We start from the raw sequence: 23,985 nt of genomic DNA, 5'->3' as shown, positions 1-23,985 counted from the left end.
AGGATAATTGGCAGCAGGAGGATAATCTCTGAAGTGAGGAATTAGAAAATATTAAAACAGATACCAGTAACAAAGGTTTAAGAAGGGTAAGTGACTATTGGGATCATTCAAGAAACAATGGGAAATGGAAAATATGGAAACTGCCAGTTTACAGTGATGTAGGCAGGCTGAACACTCAAGCTAAAGCCCTTAATGGTCTTCTGGCAAAAAAGCAAATCTTAACCTCAACCTTGGATGATCAATTAAGATGGGGAAAGAATAAGGCCGGTCTCTTCAACCTTAAGAAAGCCAAGCGAATAGACACAGGATTCAACCTCCCAAGCACTGATAAGACTTGGAAAGAACTTTCGACTAGTCCTCATTGGATGAAAATCAAATTGTTTCAGTGGCTGGTTCAACAGGGCAATATTCTGACATGGGATAATCTTAGAAAAAGAGGCTTTGTTGGCCCTCCAGATGTCACCTGTGTGGTCATCAGGAAGAGACCACTAATCATCTCCTAAATAGTTGTTCATTTACTGCAACACTGTGGAACTGGGTGGAAGATGTCTTTGAGCAGACTAACAAGAATGTAAATGACATCATTGCTACCCTGAAAAACTGGAGGAGGAATTTTTCAGACAATGAAACCATAAACTCAGCCTGGGCACTAACTCCAGGGTTCTTAATTTGGAATGTTTGGAAGGAGCGCAACAACAGGATTTTCAAGGACAAAAGGAGTTCGGTGAGCAGCATCCTCAATCTAATCCTGAAACAACTCAAAGAGACAGTTCACTTCCTAGGAGGTGTCACCACTGGAAAACCCATAGGACAGAGAGAGGCCAGAATCCTAGAGAAACTGGAGTTGAAGGTTTTTCTCCCCCCATGCGCCATAAAGAATAACAGGAATAAATCAGCAGAAAAGGCTTTCTGGCACCCCCCTGCTCATGGTTTTCTGAAATTCAACATAGATGGGGCCTCAAAAGGGAATCCAAGAGAAGCAGGTTATGGTGGGGTCTTGAGGGATGAGGAAGGAAACATACAGGTCATTTTCCACAGCTATCTTGGGAAAGCGACCAACAATATGGTAGAGCTCATGGCGATGGAATTATGCCTAGAAATACTGCTCAAGTACAACATTTATAATGTCATCATAGAGGCTGACTCAGAATTTGTCATAAACTCAATCAAGCAGATAAACGTTGGAGCAGCATTGGAGAAAGTCTCGAATCACTAGCAGCTTCTGCAAATCTACCAAAGAATTCAATCACATTTAAGAATTCTTAGAAATCTTCGGTTGGTGCATGTACGTCGGGAAGCCAACAAGGTCGCGGACTAGCTTGCCAATGAGGGGGTTCGAAACAAGCATACAGACTTATGCTGCTGGTGGGAGGAGGTAATGGAGGACAGGGTGAAGGAGGAATGCTATTCTCGGGCCCTCAAGGATAGAGAGTATTACCAGAACTGAGTAATTGATGGAATCTCACCATTGGTCACTAACGGTTAGGAGAACCTCAAACAGTTTTTCAGAGAACATGCACTGTCAGTTCTCTAAGGGCACTTCTGAAGGTCTGCACAAAGGGGACAACAGAGAAGATTGGCACAGAAAGCCAATTTCACTCCTTAGGCTTGCTATGCGAAAGGACAAGTCTTCCTTGTTCATTGCAAACAGGGGGAAAATCAGAGAGGGATATGCCACCCACAATGGAAGCTTTCAGACCTGCCAGTGGTTTCTCAGAAGGATGAGCGAAGCCATTCAGCAGACGACGCATGGAGTAGGGTGATGAAGGCTTACCAGCATTACTGCAAGGTAACTCATGAGAGGATGGGGGATGCGAGTTGGTTTGAGGTCGTCAAATCCGTAGAGGACAGATCCACGACCACTCTTGGTCGGGCTAGTAGGTGGGACCGAAAGAACAATACCGCATGAACAAAACCACTATCTTTGCGAGCAATCAAAACCACAAGTGGTTTCCAAGGAAAGCCAGCGATTCCACTTAGAGATCAACATGTGGTGGGGGACCGGTCTAGCAAACCACCCTCATCGCACGTTATTGAGCGGGCTTGTAGACCACGCGATATTAACTCTAACCGTTGGATCAAGAGAACAAGATCAACTGTCAGCGTCGATTGTGCAGCTTTACGTTTTTTCGCGGGCTAATTTTAGTGTGTGCGAAATTAAATTGTGGGCTTTGCTGAGCGGACATGAGGTCCTCTTGTCAGCTTTTTGCTTTATTAAATTTAGTTTTGGAGGCCTAAGAGCAAGTTTATGGGTTCTTTTGGTTTTATCCCTCTCCCTGTGGGGGAGTAGGCGCACCTTAGTGTCTGTTTGTAACCTATGTAAATATTTTTTGTCTAAATTAATGGAAAAAATGTCTCTTGCTTAAGCAAAAAAAATATATTAATATATTATATATAAATACCTTAATTATAATAAAAATAAAATACATCTGCAAATAAACTTATTACACTGTAATCAGTATATCATTTCCCAAAACACAATAAAAACTAAATAAGGCTATTATTTTTAGTGTTTTATTCCCAAACAGTTCTTTTAAAAATGTAAAAATATCCCCAATAAACAACCAATTTTAAAATAACATAATAATGATCCGCTTTATTGGTACAGCTTTACACAATAGCGTGACTTCAATTATTAGCTTTCTATTTGCAAGTTAAATATATTCATTCAAGCCTCCCCAAATCTTTACTTGAGCGTAATCTGATTTTGGAATATTTCCCAACTTTATGGATATTATTAGGGAAGTCAAACAACATGCTTGCTTTATTTATGTTAATTAGATTTCAAAAATATTTTGTAATCTACTCAAGATGATACAAATCATTTATAAAATTCAATAATACCATTAAGTTGATGTATTATCAAATTCAATCGCACCATGCTCATTTTTATTCTCCATGTAACCATGTCCTTGCAATCCCAATAGAAAAATTTTGTGTGTCTTTTCTATCTTGATACAGTGTCCCACATTTTACTATCAGAGATAAAATTTGATGGGTAAATTGTTGATCATAGGGTAATTTGATAGTCAAATATAATTTTAAATTTTTTAAAGATAATCTGCTCATCAAATATGATTTAAAAATTTATAAAAATATCATTTTTTTTAAATTGTAAAAACAAAAGATAATCTGCTCATCAAATATGATTTAAAAATTTATAAAAATATCATTTTTTTTAAATTGTAAAAACAAATTAAAAAATTAAAAACCATCGAATTTAACAAATAAATCTATTTAAAAATTCCAACCTTGCTAACCATATATCACTTCTTATAAAAATGTCCCTTCTTATAAAGATAAATTTATAAAAATATCATTTTTTTTTGGAAAATTGTAAAAACAAATTAAAAAATGTAAAAACTATCAAATTTAACAAATAAATCTATTTGAAAATTCCAACCTTGCTAACCATATATCACTTCTTATAAAGATGTCCCTTCTTATAAAGATGCCCGACATGTCCTTCTAATGATAACACGACTAAATAGTATTACAACTCCACACAAACACCCTGATCAAAAGAAATACCTCGAACACAAATTTATTCTATTTTCATATAAAAATTGAATTGATTCTGAAGAGGCTGTCGACTACTTTCTTATGAGCGAAGCGACCGTGCAGGTGACCAGTCTAGAAGGTGGATTGCGCTGCAGAAGCGCTGCAGCCTTCTCGGAAAATACTTGGAAAAAAATCTCTGTGCATTCCTTGCCAATGTGGGCTTCAACCAAACTACCCACAAAGCTTTTCACGAGATTGGATTTCATACACCCAAACATCTTTGGGTCCTTAATATACTCTTCAAAATCCTCCTCACTCATGCTCGGCACCCACTCGCACACTTGCAGGTTCTCAATCTCAAAATCGCCACATTTCTCCACTGCCTGTCTCATCTCATCTGCATTAGGAAAATACCATGGAAGATTGAAAGAATCTCTCAAATCTCTGCCAATAATCCCCTGCACTCCATATCACAACACCAACAAATTCATACATTAATATCTGGATTCTCTGTATACAGATCCATATGGTTAGCTATAAATGATTTGATAAGAATTCAAGACTTATGGTCTGTCATCTTGCCTGTGTCACCAATTCATCCCATGCATTTTCAAAGTCCTGGCCACAGAATTCGCCTCCCACAGAAACTTGTTGTGCAGGAGACCAACTGTCTGGTCTGCCCATCATACACAAGAAGAGCACGCCTCCGGGTGCCATCTCCTGAGCTCTGCAGTTGAAAAAAGTGTTGAGGTCCTTTTCAGATTGCTTTGAATAAGCTTCTGCAACATCCTGCCTGCCTCCATTAATCCACACTCTTTCCTTATTATATGAGGGCGAATCCTTCATCACAACAGCCTGAGGCACCTGCAATAATGATAATATGATCAGAAAAGTTCAATTTAGTTGTGAGCTATGAAAATAATGTAATCAGATAATTTAATTTGGTGTAATAATAAAGAGGCAGAGCTGACCTGTGAAAGCCAATGAAGCGCCATGACAGAGAAGCAGACATGAATGGTGGATCTCGGAAACAGAACGTTGTAAAAGGATCCAGGGACACCCGCAACAAAATAGGGAGAATGCCCAGGTCGGTCCAACAGATTGAAGAGCCCATTGAAGTCATTGGAAGGCAGATCAGAGAAATAAGCCTGGAACTCCAGCATTGAGCTCCTGCCATTAGAATGATTGCCATTCTCACAAAGATTTGTGAGCGTTTTGACAACAAAATCGACGTCTGCTACGGTGTTAGTACCAGTTGCACAGCCCAGATCTGTGATTCTGAGAGGGCCCTCTCGGGGAAATCTGAGCTTCTCGATGGCGGCTTCAAACAGCGGCTGCAACATCCCGAAAACGTGCCGCTGTCTGTCAGAGTTCTCGGCGTAACTTGCATCGCCATCGCCCGCATACATGTGAAGAACTCCTTCGAGATTATCGCCTCTGGCTCTGTGAAGCGTGCCGTTGTCCATGGCCTTTCCGAGGGCTTCACTTGCCATTCCGAGGACTCACTTGAATGGTGCTGCTTTTCAATGCCCCAATTGTCCATTGATGAGTTTGAGTGATACCAATGTGAATGTCAGAGCGAAGCTGTCGAGAATCTTTGAACATTAAAAAATGAGAGCGAAGCTGTCGAGAATCTTCTCTAGACACATGGTAAGTGCGGTGATGGCAATCCGAGTTGTAAAGTTTTTTTGGTTTAAAATTTGGCAAATATTTATTAAATTTATAAATTTGAATTTTGTAGTGTTTTTTTTAAGAAAGGAAAGCATCAATATTTATATTTTATCAATATCATTGAAAACTTACCTTTCATAAACTACAAAATTCAATTTTTTTGAAATTTGTAGTTCATGAAACGTAAGTTTTCAATGATATTGAATTAATTTATGTAATAAATAGAAACTTTAAACAACTTAGATTTATTATAATTTTAGATTCACTAAGTTTGGAGGAATTAAATTTTTTAAAATGTAAATTTCTCAATAAAAAAGCTTGGGAAAAAATTTATGCCGCTAGATTTAGTATCATGAATAGATATTAGTTGTGAGCAACACAACGATAAAATGTGAGAAATTTATCTTTTTTAAATTTTCAACATAATATATACTTAACTAATATTGAAATATTTTATTTGATGATGATGATGATGATGGTTAACGTCCACTGAGACCAAATTGGTCTATCGGACCTACAATATTCTTAATTTTTACTTGTCTGGCTCCTCGTTTTTCTTGGCGAGATTGGTGTTGTAGCTTTCTTTCTTTTCTCTACGGTCTTCCAACTTCCTTTGTCTTGCATCTCCTTCATCTCTTCTGGTTCTTGGGACATTGGTGTCTTAGCTTCGCGATCTATAGTCGGAGAAGTTTGGTTTAGGAGATCTGCTTTGTCGTTAAATGAAGATTTATTTTCTGCGGTATTCACATCCTCGTAACTGTTGATTTGTTGGGGCGGGCTTTCTCCTTGCTTGCTTTGAGAGTTGTTTCCTTCGTCCTTGATTTCTTGTGACTCGGAGTTTTCTCTAGAATATTCTTCTTTGATGACAGTGTAGTGTTCTTTTTGTGCTCCTTCCCACCATGTAGATCTGTGGTGGTTTTTTCTAGCAAAATTTTTCTCAGAGGCTTTTGGGCAATTTTTGGCTAGATGCCCCGTCTCAAAGCACGATCGACATCTGAAGAGGACACTTTCATAATCAAGCTTCTGGTTCCACACATAGTCTTTACTTGTTAGGTTTATTTCAGCTGGGAATCCGGCGCTGAAATCCATTTCCACACAGATGCGTGCATAGGTGGTTCTGGCATATTCCTCTGTTTCTGGGCACCTGCAGTAAAATTTCCCAATTGCATTTCCGATGGCTTTTAGCGAGGAGAGATTCCAGAGATGCAAGGGTAAGCTTGGCAGTCTCACCCAAACTGGTGCTGAGGTTATCACTGCTGTAGAGGGATCGAATGATGGGTTCCATGGCTTCATGAATAGGCCTGATTTTTCCCAAAACCAAGGGCCGGAATCTAGAATACATTGTCTGCTTTCAGGATTTTCAAAATCTACTATAAAGAAACCTCTAGCACAGGGGTAGATATTAATTTCATCAGAAATGATAGGCTTCCATACCTCCGAGATCCAATTGTGGAGTGCTATCAGCCGCGGCCAAAAACCATTGAACCGGCAAATTAGGGCACTTTCGGAGAACTTCAAAGCTTCATCGAGTGAGTCCTGAACCACTTGGATAGTGGGAGCTGGTGCTTCACTCACGATATGGGCAGGAGATTGCCCTCCAGAGGCGGATGAGCCACTAGTTATTTTTGCGAAGCTCGGAGCCATATTTTACGCAGATCTACGAGAAACGTGAGCCCTAGCAGAAGAGCCGCAGAACCGTGAGCCCTACCTCACTCAGTCACAATGACATTTGTCAATGTTGTTGGTTTTGATTTGCATAAAGAATCGCGTTGGTTTATATGTTATTAGAAGGGATCTGCGAGATCTGAAACCCTAGCAGAAGAGCCGCAGAACCGTGAAGAGATCGAAGAAGAGCCGCAGAACCGTGAACCCTCGATCCCGTTTTCATAAAGAGCCGCAGAACCTTTATATGTTATTAGAAGGGATCTGCGAGATCTGAACCCTAGCAGAAGAGCCCCAGAACCGTGAAGAGATCCGCGCCGCAGAACCTTAATATCAGAAAAAGAGCCGCAGAATCGTGACGAGATCTGAACCCTAGAGAAGAGCCGCAGAGATCTGAATGTAGTAAGTGTATAGAGTTGTCAACCGTGAAGAGATCCGCGCCGCAGAACCTTAATATCAGAAAAAGAGCCGCAGAACCGTGACGAGATCTGAACCCTAGAGGAGAGCCGCAGAGATCTGAATGTAGTAAGTGTTTAGAGTTGTCAACCGTGAAGAGATCCGCGCCGCAGAACCTTAATATCAGAAACAGAGCCGCAGAAGCGCAGCAAAAGTTTGAGACGCTGCGGTGGGAGAAGTTGGTGCTCCCTATTCCATATAAGTGGAGTAAATGCATATATATATATATATATATTTGTTATTAATATTTTTTTAAATGCTATATATTAATATATCTATTTATTTATTTGTTTGTCTATATATATGATTAATATTTTTCAAAATGTTATATATCAATTCTATAATGAACATCTTAAGAATCTAAAGAAATAACTATCGGAATTATATCCATAGTGAACATTTTTTACTAAGTGTTTAGAGTCTAGAGGACCACCCATCATCAAGATGAAAATTTGTTAAGAGAAAAAAGTGTAACATAAATAATAATAAAAATAAAGAAAATATGAATTGACATAATAAAAAATAAATAAATAAAATTGGAAAGACAATATGGAAATTAATAATAATTATTATATAAAAATAATTTAAATAAATAAATAATTCTATATAAATAAATAATTTCATATAAATAAATAAATAATAAGAAATAATAATATATTAAATAATTAATTAATTTTAAATGAATAAATAACTACTTTTAATATAATATTATTTCTAATTAAATAAGAAATAATACTACATTTAAAGCCTAAGATAATTTTTTTAACATAATAGGGTAATAAATATTAAGATAATAAATTAATATATTAGAGTTGATATACTAAGATATAAAGTATGAATTTTATATTATAGTAAAATGATAAAAAGTTTAGGGAATTTGAGAATTAAGGGAAGTTTATTTATAGGAATTACAAAATTTCTTCTACTTTAATTAGAAAGTATTTATTAATGAAATAAGAATTTTTTTCTTTTTCTAATTATATTTGATATTAAAATTTGTACTTATATTAAAATATTTATTTTATAATTTATATTAATTTTTTTTGCTATTAATATTTTTACATGTTATCTTTCAACTTTATATTAATAGTGAAAAAGAATAGCAATAAATAAATTAAGTTATTGTAAAATTAAAATAGAAATGGAAAATCCACAAAATCTTAGATAAACAATTATCAAATACTTTGTTAATAAAATAATTAAATAACACTGTCACTACAACTGTACGAAAATTGCGACAACCAAAACGATCATATAACATAACATGTTACATAAAGAATTATACCTCCCACTGTTATCATTGATATCGTTTTATGTAACTCAAGATTAAGGTACTTAATGTGTGGAAAATGCATTATAATGGCGACCTTCTACTGGATCTTTCAGAAGATAAAGAGTTGAGGTTCTGTGAGATTTATAGAACAGTTTTAACGAACACAACAGAGTGCAGTGAAAGCTAATATAAAAGGATGGTAGGTGCTAAAAAAGAAGTTTAGTTTTGTGTGAGTGAGGTAACTATCTTTTTTTTCAGTTTTGTGTGAGTTAGCTATTTAGATTTTGAAATCTTCTTTTTTCTTCTTTTTCTTTTTTTTATTAACAGAGGAATGGGTAACTGGAGCAGTCTCATAACTTGCATTACACAGAGTCTATTCTGACCGCTACCACTATAACCTTCTGGGAAACTGTGCCTGCCCCTCTCCACAGCTTAGGGTTAGTCTGGGGGAATTGAACTCATGACCTTCAGTACAGAGCCCGCCTTTCTAACTAACTTCACCGCATTGTGATTACCAACTCACCTACCCCATGGGGCTAGATTTTAAGATCTTTGATTCAGAAGAGTGAAATGAATTACTTAATCGCTCTGAAATATTCCCACAATCTAAAAGAGAAAGCGAGGCTGCTAATATAAAATAAAATGAAGAAAGAAATTAAGAATACCGTGCTCGCTTAAACAAGTTTCAGTTACAGTCTGCTCGAACTATACATTAAATGAAACAATACCGTACTCACTAAGACAAGTTTGAAAAAATGTCTTCAATTATTGTACAATAAGTGCTCAAAAGTCTATTCGATGGGAAGCGAAGCAACTACCGAATAGAAGCCGGTCCCACTACTAAGGAAAGCGTAGTATGTAATAGAGTTGGATCTTAATTGCAACGGATCGATGCCTACACAACGCCAGCTAGGGAGAAATCCTCTTCCCACCCACTCCACTCAACTTCATTGCCTTGACATTTATTCCATTATGATGTTATAATTATGAGCTGTAAAGAGGTGTGAAGTAGTTAGTTTCTGTGGAGTTTAATGTTCATTGTAGGCGAGCCATATTTCCCATGCTATGGGTCATAAATGAACGGCGGGTGTATATGCCCACGGTTCGATTTTGGCCTTAGCAAAATCGAACGGTGGGCGGGTTCGATTTCGGCCTTAGCAAAATCGAACGGTGGGCATATACACCCGCCGTTCATTTATGGCCCGATAGCATGGGATTTATTGATCCCCTTCATTGTATCAGTTTTCAAATTTTATGACAAGGATTGAGGGCGGTTATCTTGTTCATAATGTTTAGTAAGTTGGAAAATAATTTTTTTAATAAATTAGAAAAATATTTTTTGGGAAGTTGAAAAATAATTATATCTAATAATAAATTGAGTAAATAATTTTTTTATCCAATATATTTATTAAATTAATTTTATCTTCATATTACAAATTCTATATCTCATATACACTAATTTAAAACAAAAACCTATACACACCACCACCTCCTCCACACCCCAATTTTCATTTTAATGTGCATTGAAAATTATATATTACATTATATTTAATGTAATATATATGTGAATAAAGAGTGTATTACAAATTCCTGCTTATATGCATTGAAAAGTATATTACAAACGCCTGTTCATTTTTGTGTGCATTGAAGGGAAGCCAGAAACTCCTAGGAATCAAAAAACTCTTGATTTTGGTATCCATCTCAGAGTATATATTTCATTCTCCAAACTCCTGTGCTCATTTTAGTATATTGAAAAGTGCATATTTGATTCAAAATAGACTTTGACAGGAAGCAAGAAACTCGTAATCGTTGTGGTATGCATTGAATAGTATATTACAAATTCCAGTTCTTTGTATTCATGGTATATTTGGTATGTAATAAAGGAAAGAAATATATATATATATATATATATATATATTTAAGGATATATATTTCATTTTTAGGTAAAGTAAAATATTTATAAAAGTATATAATAAAAAATATTAAATATTATTACAAGATAGGTAAAATAAACGAAGAAAATTATATTTTAAATAAAGGAAAATATATTTAATTTAAATGATTGTGAATAATATTATTTTATTTATTTAAATTTATTTTTTATAAATGATATATTGATATTTTAATGAGTATATTACTATAATGAATGGAAAATATATGGTTCAATGTAGAATAAATTATGTAATTAATATTTAATAGAAAGTTGTTTCCGGGGTTGGATTCAATGATACAAAGTTAAAAGTTTTTCATCATTAGGTTCTTCAATTTCAATTCTCCTGAGAATGTAGCCCTAAATCTATGGGGCACCTTAGGAAGTGGTCACCTAAAAATACCATATTTAAAAGTTGGTCTTATGACCCATGCATACACAAGTGGATCAAAACCTACCAAAGATTTAATAGTTGGCCAAAGAGTGCATTGTTAAGGCACTCCTTTTGATATTGTTGATTCAGACATAAATTATCTTTGTGTGTTGTGTGTGGGATTGGTTGGATACAATTCGAGGTTATAATGGCACTTGAGAGAATAGATGTGCGGGATTGGGAGGATACAATTAGAGGTGATAATGACACTTGAGAGAATCGACTCCATGTCAATTGAGTGTAAGCCTACCCTCATTCCCAATTTCCCCATATACACCAAACAAAAATGAAAGAATAAAAGAAGAAGTAATAAAAAGTTTAATATATATAAAACATATGAGATATTTAAAATCTAGATGAAACATTTTCCAAGTGATTCTATTATAACATCTTAGTAAAAATAATTATCACTTAAGAACTTATCTTATTTATGAATTATTACGTGTTGAGAGGGATTATAACATTATATATGTAAATATATTATATTCTAAACATATTAAGTGTTGAGACATAAATATATTTTATTATTAAACATTTTTTTTGTGAACTAATACGAAGGATTTCTATTACTAGAAAAAAGATTACATATACATCATGTAGACAAATAGATCAGAAGAGAACAAGACAAGATGGCCACCAAAGCTTCCACTGATGTAGATAGAGGCACCAAAAGCCACATAAGGGCTTTCAAAACCAACATCCAACATTATAGAGACAAGATCATTATAAACCAACCTCGACATAAGCCCCATAGACAAAGATGGGATAATCATAAACCAACATCCAACAATCGTACAAAGACTATGAAGTCATTGCTCGCAATCTAAAGAAAATTATGAAATGTAAAATCACATTGGACCTCTGGAGGTTAAGGCCAAAAGAAACTGAGGTGAACATGTCCATGAAAGGCCTATGAGCACCACGTTCGAAGAGGCGAGGAAATTGCTTCCGACACCAGAACAAATGAACAAAAAAACTTGCAACTATTGCCCAAACGCTATGTCACTTTAGAATGACTCAGATCCATGACCAAAACGTGAACACCAATTGCAATATGAATTATTGGATAAAAAAAAAAATCTAGTAACCCGCCAAAAGTTAGTCAAAAGATATGACTATGACGTTATGAGAATTGTCAACATAAGGAACCATGGTACCACTAGGGGGTTAGACAAATCTCCTGACGCCGAATTAGAGACCACATAAGATTCCACCCTAACCAACTGAGCACTTATATCATCTAGGAAATACCAAAGATTATAGAGAATTCATTTGATGTCCTCCTACTAGGGAAAATTCTATAGTGTCCACTTGTTTATCTTTAAGACCATTCTAAATAATGTGTCCAATTCATGGTGGACCAACAAGGAGTGAAGAAAATATAACCTCCTTTTCCTATACCTTCCTAAAACTGGGAGCCATTGAAGGCCATGATCTCTAATTTCATAATCAGAAAAATAGATTCATTCACGAAACTAATGAGATTCCATATAACAAATTTCCTTCTGTAATGCTAGAGGCATGAAGTCAAAATATGAAGCCATTGATTCCCAAGTGAAAAGATGTCGGGGCTGCAAATGAGTCAGGCTAGACCCACCTCTACGACTAATCTACCTTTGGCGAGGGGACATGGTAGTGGGGAATAATCGACCACTGGAAAAAGGAGTGATGCCAAACTCAAAGACACCAAGATTATGCACGGTAATAGGACTAACAACACCAAAAAGGACCAAATCATCCCCCCAACACCTCAAAACTAGGTTAAGGCAAGGAAATGTATAAAGGTAACTGGTGGTTACTGCTAACAATGAAATAGATGTAACCCTAAAAATGTGAATAGAAGAAAGGTTTCAATAGAAGATGCTTGCAACCCCTAGACTCAACCTATCCCAGAAACAAAACCTAAAGACGATACTCAATGGAAGTAGTAACCCTGTAACTCGATATGAAAATAGATGTAAGTGGATAACAATAAAACTTGCAAACACCCAATTTCCCAAACTAGTAGATAACTTGGAATTGCAAAAAGGAAGTAAACTGAATACACATAATGGACAGGTGAGCTAGAAACTAGACTCTAAAAACTCAATATTAATTCCATATAGAAAAGCTTCTAGGGTACCAACACTCACATACCGAGACAGGGCAGGGGAATGGGATACTTGTTGAGTCTTGAACCAGGGGATTCAAATTGGAGAGAATGACCACCAGCTGAAATACGAATCCACATTTGGAATTGTGCATGAAGAGTACAAAGAACATTGACATTAATGAAAGGCACCCTAGGATAAAAACATTGTCAACAACATAACTAAGCCAATTGGGAAGTATGCTATTGTCACCCTTGACCAGTAGTATTGTTTCACCACACCCCACCACAAGAAACAAACTGTGAATATAAAGTGAAGGCCCTCCACCCTAAGTTCCTCAAAATGAAATCCACCAACACTGATGCAAAAATATCTAAAAACGCCTCCCTTCACTGTGAGCCAATGTGAATATGGCCTAAGACAAAATTGCATTACCAGAAGCTCAGTGGCATGAGGTGATCTGAAATGGAGAAGATTAGTAATGTTGTGCTAATTCCCCATTCAGAATAAAACCAAAGATGCTTATCATTTGCTTATCAAGTTCTTATGGATTCAATATTTTTTCTTAATCAACTAATTCCCATGAGAGTTTCTTATGTAAATGTTAGAAACAATTTAACATAAAACATATGCTTAACAACAAAAAAATAGTAGCAAATAACATCAAAATACCACACACAACAAACACATGATAAAGGGGTTCATCCCTCTTGGGCTACGTCTGCTTTGTCCAGCTTCCAATGGCTTGGCCCTCTCTATTATGCTCAAATTACAACAAAAGTGTGTTTACAATCATCATATGCCTCTAAAAATTGTCTCAATGAGTTCAGAATACTAAAAAATGGCCATCTAGCCTCTTTTTTCATCCAATTTGGATAAGAACTGAATAATTTATGACTTCTCCCAGTTCTTCCACTATTTGTTCCACAAATTTCTCCAAAACTGACCAAAAACCCCATTTTTGCTCCAAAGTCTACTAACAGAGAGAGAAATTCACCACACGATGGGCTATATCCTTTCGGCCATATCGCAAATCGCATTCGGAAAGTGCTGCGGGATCTTATGGAATGAAAAAAATCATTGTGATTGTGATATTGCAGACCCACTGAGGATAATTAACTGCAACATATAAAATCCCGTGTCTGGAACCCATCGATCTTCACAATCAGCGAAATTCAGTGACCAAAGGTTTTGTTAACACGGGAACACTACGATTGCGGTATTGTGGACTCGCCGAGACATTAAACTGTAACACAATAAAGTATCACGTCTTGGCAGTCATCGCAATTAGAACTTTATCAGTGGTAACAAATAATAGTGGGGTTTTGGGTGCGATACGTGATTATCGCAAATCGTAACCCAACCTACCGGGGGCTGATTCTTGTCCTACATCCTTTGATTTTCCTTGAATGTGATATGCGGAACCCAATGGAACCCTGCCACTTGGCACTTCCCCATTTGTTGGGACCCTTTCCATGTAATCCAATCCTGCCACATAGACAAGTCAAACTTGAGCTTTGACTTGCTCTAACTTCTGCATATGAACTTAGATTTGAGTGTCGTTTGCACTGTTGGATTCATAATGACGAGCTCTTTAATCTGAAGCTAATTTTTTCAAGATTTTGATAGTTTTATTTTTTCTAGCATAATTTTGAGCACCTGATCACTCCTCCCCACTAGAAGCCTTTTGGACCACAAAAGATTTATATTCAGTTATTGAATAGATGAGGGTGTTGTCCCCTCACCTTCCCCACTTCAATCCATTTGGCCTTTGAAGGATGTGTACCTTTGAGACCCACCCGAAGATAGTCAATACTTCCCCTTCTAGTTGTCCTTGTCCTTCTGTCAAGTATATTCTCTTGCTGAAGCACATCAAGGAATTCTGGAGAAAAGTCTTGAATAGATGGAATTTGAACATTCTCTCCTTGATCTTCACCTTGAAGCCTTTCCTTGATAGTTTATAGCCAAACTTCATCACCTACTTGAAATTGATGATCCACACGATTCTTATCATGTCTTGCCTTATACTTTCCTTAACTCTTTTCTAGTTGTTCTTGAACTGTTTAGTGAATCAACTGAATTTTCTCAATGAATTTCTCTGCTCTATCTATGTCACTATGTCCATCTACAACTACATCTTTCTCAAAGATGAGATCCAAAGGCGATTTAGGAAAATAACCAAGACATACCTCAAAAGGCACAGCTAGAGTAGAAGAGTGTTTTGCTCGGTTGTAAGCATGTTGAATATAATGCAGCTGTTCATCCCACAACTTAGGATGCTTGTTGCAATATCCTCTTAGTAAATGAATAACTGTCCTGTTAACCACTTCAGTTTGACCATCTGTTTGCGGATGGAAGGATGTACTTTTCTTCAATTTGGTGCCCATCAAGTTCCATACACTTGACCAAAAATTCCCAACAAATAGAGAATCATGATCACTTACAATATAAGTAGGCAATCCAAAATGAACCTGTACATTTTGAAAGAAATGTTGAGCTGTTTTTTCAGCTGTAATTTGTTTTTTGCAAAGAATTAATATGCATATATTGCTAAACCTATCCACAACTACACACAAATAATCATGACCTTTCCTTGATAAAGGAATACCTTTTCTTGTGTCCATTGTAGAGGATATATTTTCTATCCTACCCTCTACCTCCGCTGATCTCAACTTTTTTCTCTGAAAAAATATTAACTCAATCCCAAGAAGCTCATTTTAATGAGGCCAAATTACTTGCAAATTACTCCATATAGGATGAGGACGCTGAGGGCATAAGAGGGCACCATTTACTTTCCACCTATAAGCATCGCTCCCCTTCCTCTAGCCAATAGGGTAAGAACCTAAATGGAATCTTCTGTGGGTCATTGATCATAAATACTCGTAAAATAATAGGAAATGTTTTTTAAATACTCATGTAGTTCCCATGGTAGATTTGAAGGAAATCCTAGAAGCCATAAGTGATTCAAAAATGGAAAAGTATTTCAGCCATTTAGATGCCTCATTTCCTCCATAATGACCATTCGACTAGGTTGGAGTGATCCTAGTCGTCTAGATCCATTAGGTGATTGTAAATGATCAAATTAGAGAAGAAATGATGTAGTGGGTCCAGGTGCTGACTAGGGCCCCATACCTCCTAAGGACCCAAAGTGAAGTTTACATCTCCAACGAGAATAATATGATGTTCCTTGAGCACCCCTACAACTACCACTTATTCCCAATTCAATTCATGATTAGTATAAGGACCATATATATTAGTAGTGAGATAGGACTCAATTGATTGAATATCAAATTCACATAAATTGAGAAAGGGTAAAGAGGAATGGCTAGGGCCTTATAATCTGTACTCCAACTAGTAATTAACTCCCCCTCTAAGAAACCTTCAGGGTTTGAGTGGTTGTAAGATTAATCCTTTTTCAAACTTTAAAGAAACTTATGGGCTTTAAGGTCAACACACATGGTTTCCTGTATCATAAGAACATTCAACTTATAAATGGATAGTAGTCACCTGAGGGCCAATTTTCTATGGGTTCCTCCAATGCCCCTCACATTAGATGAGAGGAGAACCATGGTGAATCCTTGGAGAGGGTAACATTCGCTCTAAGTGGCCTATCCATGGAAGCTTGCTTACCTTTCTTATTCTCTAACATCGATTTCTCTTGCACTTTATGTTGATTGGAATTCCTTCCCTTTGGATTCAATGGAGGAATGTCTAGGGCAAGTCCACCATTAGAAGCGAGGATGTATTTGAGATTTTCCCAGGATGTAGTGCATAGTTTTTTTTCTCAATTTTTTACATAGGTAGGTAAGGGGAAGAGAAGAAACCAAAGTGCAGGGAGATAGGGAATTTTGGCCAAGGGGAGTGGAAGGGACATAATAAGTACCTACTAGTGGACCAAGGCACACTAAGCGAGAACTTAGGGAGGGCCTAGTATATGAAAGACAGCATAGAGGAGGAGAAGGGTGCTTAGAACACAATTCATAGGAATGGGGAGGGGAAGAGGACTTACCACAAGAAGGTACACTCGACGAAAACCCAACTGGGGAGAGGGATATGGCCTCTGAGAAACTCTTTGAACTAGCGCCTCACATGACAATGACCATTGGTTCCTTTTGGGACATAGATGGATTTCAAGCAAGGCTTAGAGGACCTCAACTAGAGTAATCTTTGATAGGTTCCATGCCTCATGGCACCGATGAAATTTGAATGGTAATTTCCAATAATCCACCCTCTGATCCATGCAATATTTTCCATAAGGAGCTCCACTTTAGCTACTAATCCATTCCTTAGGTTTACATCAATCTGAATCCACATCACTCGACAATCCTCTTTGTCTTGCCATCCTTCCTCTGCTCCAACAAAGGAGCTTAGCTTGTTACTAATGGTGAAAAAGGTTTGTTGGCTCCAAAACTGGAGGGGCATAATAAGAATTATTTCCCAAACCCTCAATTCATCCATGGATTCCTTCTCTAGGGCAAAAGTTGTGGTCCAAGGTTTGAGGAAATCATCCCGATCCTAACTCTGGTTCCACTCTAATATATGTGAGTAATCTTCCTCCAACCTAAAAATTAAATCCAACCACACTTGATCCAAAGTGTGAACCACCGGTGCACAATCTAGTAGAGGTCTCCACAATGACGTTACCCATTCTTCAAGGGCACCTCATAGTATGCTTTAACCCTAGAATAGTCTACAACGATTTTCCCCTCATAATCCATGACTCTAGTGAGCCTAATATCATTCCCCACCATCAATATAACCACCTTGCATCCCATGTGAATACATTTTCCTTTCTTGTGAGTAGGGGATGATTAGTCGGGAACCACAAGAGCCTTAAAGCCAAGGAGAATTGGAGGAATTTGGCAGAGGATTGACTATGCGGGAGATAGGAGGGAAGTTTTGGTGGGAGACTGAAGAAACCACAGTGGTGGAGAAAGGGATTGGACAACTGTCATGAAGAGCCATTTGTCGCATGCCACAGGGAGGGGTGAGGACATGGGTGTCAAATGAGTTGATCTAGCAGATGGAGCGATGACCTATGGAAGTTGGAATGCGGCTAAAAAACTATAATGTAGGGGGGATGAGCTTGTGATCCATGAGCTCCTTTATATCGTCGTCCATTTTGTCACTAGAAAATTCTATAAGGGTTTTACATTAGATGTATCACATGATTCCTGCCATCTGCAATACATGTGAAGATCTGCACTGCTGGGGAATACATATCCAAAAAAACTACAACCTCACATCCATGGAAGAGTATGAATCTACCTTTATCTCCTTCGCTACAAAACCCATTAACAATTTGTCAACTTTCCAAAAAATAAAAATAAAAATGATTTAAAAAGACAACATAAAACCATAATCAATTAATCAATTCCATTAATTGAAATAACCATAATAGAAAAACATCCTCAAATACTAAAGAAACCCATTAGTAAAGGAATATATACAAAAATTAATAATGAAAATTTTATATCTATAAGTAATGAAAACGACAAAGTTTGTACAGTGTAATTGGTTGTATCTATAAATAGTGAAAACGGCAAAACTTTTACATTGTAATTATAACTAAGATTGAAAAATAACATATTAAAAAATAATAACAATTTAGACACTTTTAAGAAGAATACCTAACTAAAATAATATCACAAAGTAATCCAAACCTTTTTTTTTTTAAAATAGAAAAACACATTCTCCATACTACTATGCTCGGATTGTCCTAAATTACTTTTTCAACCAAACAATAACATAATATAATACGAATTAGTAAAAACATATGAACCTTTCATTTTAATTGCGATTCAATGGTCAACTCCCCAAAACATCCATCAAATGTCTTTATTCTACATGCTTTTCCCTTTTATATTTCCTAATATGTTTTCCTATTAATGTGCTAAATTAGTTTTTTTAACATAATATTCAATAAAAATTAATGAGAGGTTAGAAATGAGTTGTATGATCATGAAATTGCAAGTTTAAAAAGTTAATTTTGATTAATAAAATTTATAATTTAAATATATTTCAAAAATATTAATTATTTATAATTGTTGTTTTTTTATTGAATTGATATTAAATTGTATAATATATATAAAAAAATTATTATAATTTGTTAGATTAAAAGTTTCATCAACCATAAAAGTTTTTTTGGTTTTTTGTTTCTTGTTTTGTTTGTTGTTTTTTTTTTTCTTCTAAATGTCCATATATTTAGAAAACAATTTATTAACAAAAACATATCACAATACTGTTAAACTTCAAGTTAAACCAAAAAACTATAAATTAACTAAAACTATCCAAACAACATAAAAATATGAATAACGCTTAAAATAATTGAATCGTTGAAAAGTGCAAGATTTATTTTTTTGTAAAATTACTCTTCAATACATATCGTTTCTTCATATTCTTCTACCTCTAATAATGTAATTCAATTATAGTAAAATTATTGATTATTAAATAATTTAATTGTGAAATTAAATAAATATACTTAAATAAATCATAGTTATTAATTACAATGTGATTTACAAATTTATTTTAGTGAGTAAATCAAATCATTTTATTGAATTAAAAATTATAATAACAACAATGCATATGATCTTAGTGATGATCCCATCCAACTTTAATAGCTATTTAATAATATAATTTTGTTCTTCTCAATAAATTAAATATTTATTCTTCGAAGATATTTATTAAATTTTTAAAATAAACCTTTGGAGAAAATCACAATTAATCCACCTCAAATTACTTATATATTTGCGTCATGAAAACATTTTTTTTAAGATAATTTTGTCACACTCGAGGGATGATTTGGTTAAATATTATTTATACGGAAGGAAAGGTGCGTATAAAATGAACTAAATTTGTTTATATAAAAAAATAAATAAATGTTTATTTATTATTATTATTATTAAAATTGAGTTTAATAAAAAGTTAATTTAAAATTATTAAATTTGTTTAAAAAAATAAAATGAATTTTTTCTTATTATTAAAATTGACTTTAATAAAAAGTTAATTTTAATGTTAGATAGAAGAATGATTTCTTATTTTATTGTCATGATAATTTTTAGATTTAGTGGAGTTTGAACAACTTATGAGATAATCTTTAATCCTTATAAGTGACTCACACTCTCAATCTCCCTCTAAGAAATTTGAACAAAACATATTTACATTTATATTATTTGTTAAATTATTACAAAATTTTAGTGCAATTACTTTTTATATATTAATATGGTAGAAGATCATAGATCCTTCTCCATATTTACTACATCTATTATAATTCCAATGTAAGTCTTTTTTGGGTAGGAATTTCTCTTTTAACTCCAACCTAGATGCATTTTATTTTGTGTTATAATAGTAGGCATTTCTTGATGTTCAATAGATTTGTTTTAGCTTTTACTTAAATTTATTTTATTTGCCGATAGGTCTATATATGTGAAATTTTGGTGAAAAAGGGTAGGTTGGCTTTTGTTCTGTATTGATAATCAACGAACATATTTGATGAAAAGTGAATATGCCGAGCATATTCTTTGTTTGAGTGTTTAATCCACGACTGCGAAAAGGGAAAAGCAAACGTCCAAACATGTGGCAAGATTTAGTGTGAAAGTGTTGGCAGCTGCGTTAACACGTTCTCAAAACCTCCAAACACGTGGCAAGATTTAGTGTGAAAGTGTTGGCGGTTGCGTTAACACGTTCTCAAAGTTAGTTCATTAATATACATAAAAACATGTGGCAAGATTTAGTGTGAAAGTGTTGGCAGCTGCGTTAACACGTTCTCAAAACCTCCAAACACGTGGCAAGATTTAGTGTGAAAGTGTTGGCGGTTGCGTTAACACGTTCTCAAAGTTAGTTCATTAATATACAGAAAATTCAATTCGTCGGTAGGCGTATATATGTGAACTTTCAGTGGAAGAGGGTAGGTTGACTTTTGTTCTATATTGATAATCAACAAACGGATTTGATGAAGAGCGAATATGCCCAGCATATTCTTTGTCTGAGTGTTTAATCCATGACTACTAAAAGGGAAAACCAAATGTCCAAACACTTGGCAAGATTTAGTGTGGAAGTGTTGGTAGACGTTAACACATTCTCATTGTTAGTTCATTAATATACAAAAAAGTTAATATTAATATAACTAATGTATGTTGTTATAATGATTTTAATTAAATGTATGTTGTTGTTGAAAGAACATGTTAAAGTTAAATCTTACTCTTTTACTATATTTGACTTCCATGCAGTGGATGATAAAGGTGGAATAAACAAACTTAGTTCATGAATACACGAAAACCACCATGTATGTTTTTATAATGATTTTAATTAAATGTATGTTGTTGTTAAAAGAACACGTTAAAGTTAAATGTTATTGTCTTACTATATTTGACTTCCATCAACTTGATGACGAAGGTGGAATAAACAAACTTTTTCCTTATTCAAACCCACAATTTTATTGCACCGGAGTGGAATAAACCTCAATACCTTCGGCAAAGCATTCAAGGTACACTCAGCCTTTAAGTTGACTCAAAATTCGGCAAATTAATTTACTGTGTTACAACTAAATTATTAAATCTAATTTAGTATGGTAAAAGTTAAAAAAAATCGTTAAGGTTAATGACTACTTCTACTAGTCTTTACTAGTTATTGTTTGTAGAAGTGGATGCTAAAACACGTGGGGTGGGGGTGGATTGGAAAACAATTGCCATCATCGTGGATGCTGAGACCACTTGCATGCTTGGGGAGTTTCATATTTTATGGAAGCTTGGGTTGTTATGTTCTTCTTTGTTCAACTTTGCTGCTGGAATAGAATTGTGAATTGTGTGGGTGGGGTGTGCTTCCTAAGCTTGGCATTGGAGACGAATACTACAGTTGCAGAGGAATACTATAGTGGTCGTCTGTCTTCAAACGAGTAAGAAGACTGAACGACATTTTCTATTCAAAGTATGAATTGGCATGTTAATCTAGCTATTTAGTGCAGGAGTTGTTAATCCGAATTAACTTTTTATTATTATTAAAAAACATATAAAATAAATAGAACTTATATATGTGAACTTAATTTGTAAACAATGAAGAGATGGGGTGTCAGGGCAACCCCGGTCTGTTATTGAAATTACTAAAAATCATTTAAGTTTGTTGTAGCAGAGAGGGGTAAATGTAAACCCCATGTGACAGTGAAACTGTAAGGGAGCTGTTGGGAGAAGGGGTCTCCCTGAAGTTCTAGGCGTAAAAATGGAAACTGCGAGTGAATACAAACTATTAAAATAGAGATGAAGTAAATAAGCTATTATGACTGTTGTTGACTTTCAAGGCGTAAAAATGGAAACTACGAGTGAATACAAACTGTTAAAATAAAGATGCAGTAAATAAGCTATTATGACTGTTGTTGACTTTCTTTGTATAAGCTCGGTAATTATATTCATAGCAAGTGGAAATAAATTGTATTAAGTTATTGTTGTGTAAAAAATAAATTTTGTTCTAGCTGTTAGAGGTTCATTCATATAAATAAAAATAGGAAAAGATGATAGGTATGTAATGACCCACACATCATAATTTTTCCCTGTAAATGGTGGGAACTGGGGCTGGAAATTTGAGAAAGCCATCTTTATCCAAAAATTTCTCTTTAGAAAACTCTAAATTTCTTTTTTTGTAAGCTTTGTAAAACTCTTTTTCAATAAAAACCCCAAGTTTTTTATTTTAAAAAAAAAATTTATTATATAAAATATTTTATATAAAAAATTATTTATATATAAAAAATATTTATATAAGAAAAAATATGCTTTTTAAATACTCTTTGAAAAAAAATACGCTTTTTAAATACTCTTGAAAAAAATACACTTTTAAAAAACAAATTCCTTTAAAAAGAGTGAGTATAAAGTCCCAGTTGCTTGTGATGAAGCACTTCAAACATAAGCATACCCACTTTCAACATGAAAATCAGTTACTTTGACTTTCGGAAAATGCAGTGTACGACAATAGTGCTTTATATGTTTTTCACAGGCTCTTCACAATAATACGGCTATCGTTGTTGCTCTGTAGACTGGTGGCCAGTCACGGCTCCCTTAACCAAAAAATAAATCAACTCTGTAGACTGCAGCTGCACTTTGTATTTTTTGATTTGTGAAACTTTTCTCTGATACCAATTTGTTGAAAAGACGAAGGAGACAAAGCATGAATTCACACATAAAACATGAGCTGCTGCTCTTCTATTGATCACACACAAAACATGATGATTACAATGAACTCAGTGAAGGGTATTTAAATCTTTTCGACAAGACACTTGCCTAAAATATCTTGACATGCAACTACATAAAATCACACACTCAAAGTTGTCTATCACTTAACTCGACTTGACTCAAAACTCAAACACTCAATCACTCAGTTAACTGACTCTCTATGTTTAGCCAACTCCTCATGCAGGAGTTATTATCTTATTTTAACATTCCGTTCTCCTCACCTTTGACTTCGTGGGGTTATACTCTAGACTCATTATTCGATGTCGATCTTAGTTTCGTTGCAATGTGCAATCCATTGCCCCTATTGTGAGATCGAAAAAATGGTTTTGTTCTCCATCAAGCTCTCCACAACTTTTATTCTATTCAAATTCTCTCAACAATAACTAGGTGACTGTTCACCATTCTCGATTGTGCTAACACTATGCATGAACTGCTGACGAGTGTAACAACTTACTGCTAGCCAACATCCCATGTGGTGACTTACATCAAAAAAATCTTAATGCATCAGTTCCTTAATTCCTTGCACTTGGACTTTCAATTGAGATAATGAGCTGAGATTCTTGCCGTGAATTTGGTTGTGATCCTGAGGTTGTTCCTTGGTTGACATGACAGTTTGTTGTGTGGTGTGTTTACATATCCCCTACACCAATTCTCACAAAACATTTAGGAAACTATAAAGGGAACCAAATCACACACACAATACATATGTAAACACAATTTGAAATTCATTTTATTAACTAGAACATAATGTA

General features: G+C 35.0%; 1 protein-coding gene across 1 annotated transcript; it reads right to left on the bottom strand.

The window, feature by feature from the left end:
• Positions 1–3,347: 3,347 nt before the first annotated feature.
• On the bottom strand, positions 3,348–5,087 carry LOC149188044 (gibberellic acid methyltransferase 2-like). Its single transcript, XM_089412916.1, has 3 exons — positions 4,473–5,087; positions 4,084–4,365; positions 3,348–3,959 (listed from the first exon to the last, which is right to left on the bottom strand). The coding sequence occupies exons 1-3, from the start codon at positions 4,992–4,994 to the stop codon at positions 3,594–3,596; spliced, it is 1,170 nt and encodes a 389-aa protein (XP_089269042.1). The 5' UTR covers positions 4,995–5,087; the 3' UTR covers positions 3,348–3,593.
• Positions 5,088–23,985: the final 18,898 nt, after the last annotated feature.

This window comes from Pinus tabuliformis, chromosome 3_1 (assembly GCF_031772625.1).
Source record: "Pinus tabuliformis cultivar Carrire ecotype Pingquan chromosome 3_1, CPIR1, whole genome shotgun sequence".
In the NCBI taxonomy this organism is placed as follows: Eukaryota; Viridiplantae; Streptophyta; class Pinopsida; order Pinales; family Pinaceae; genus Pinus; species Pinus tabuliformis.
This window is presented reverse-complemented; position numbering and strand designations above follow the sequence as displayed.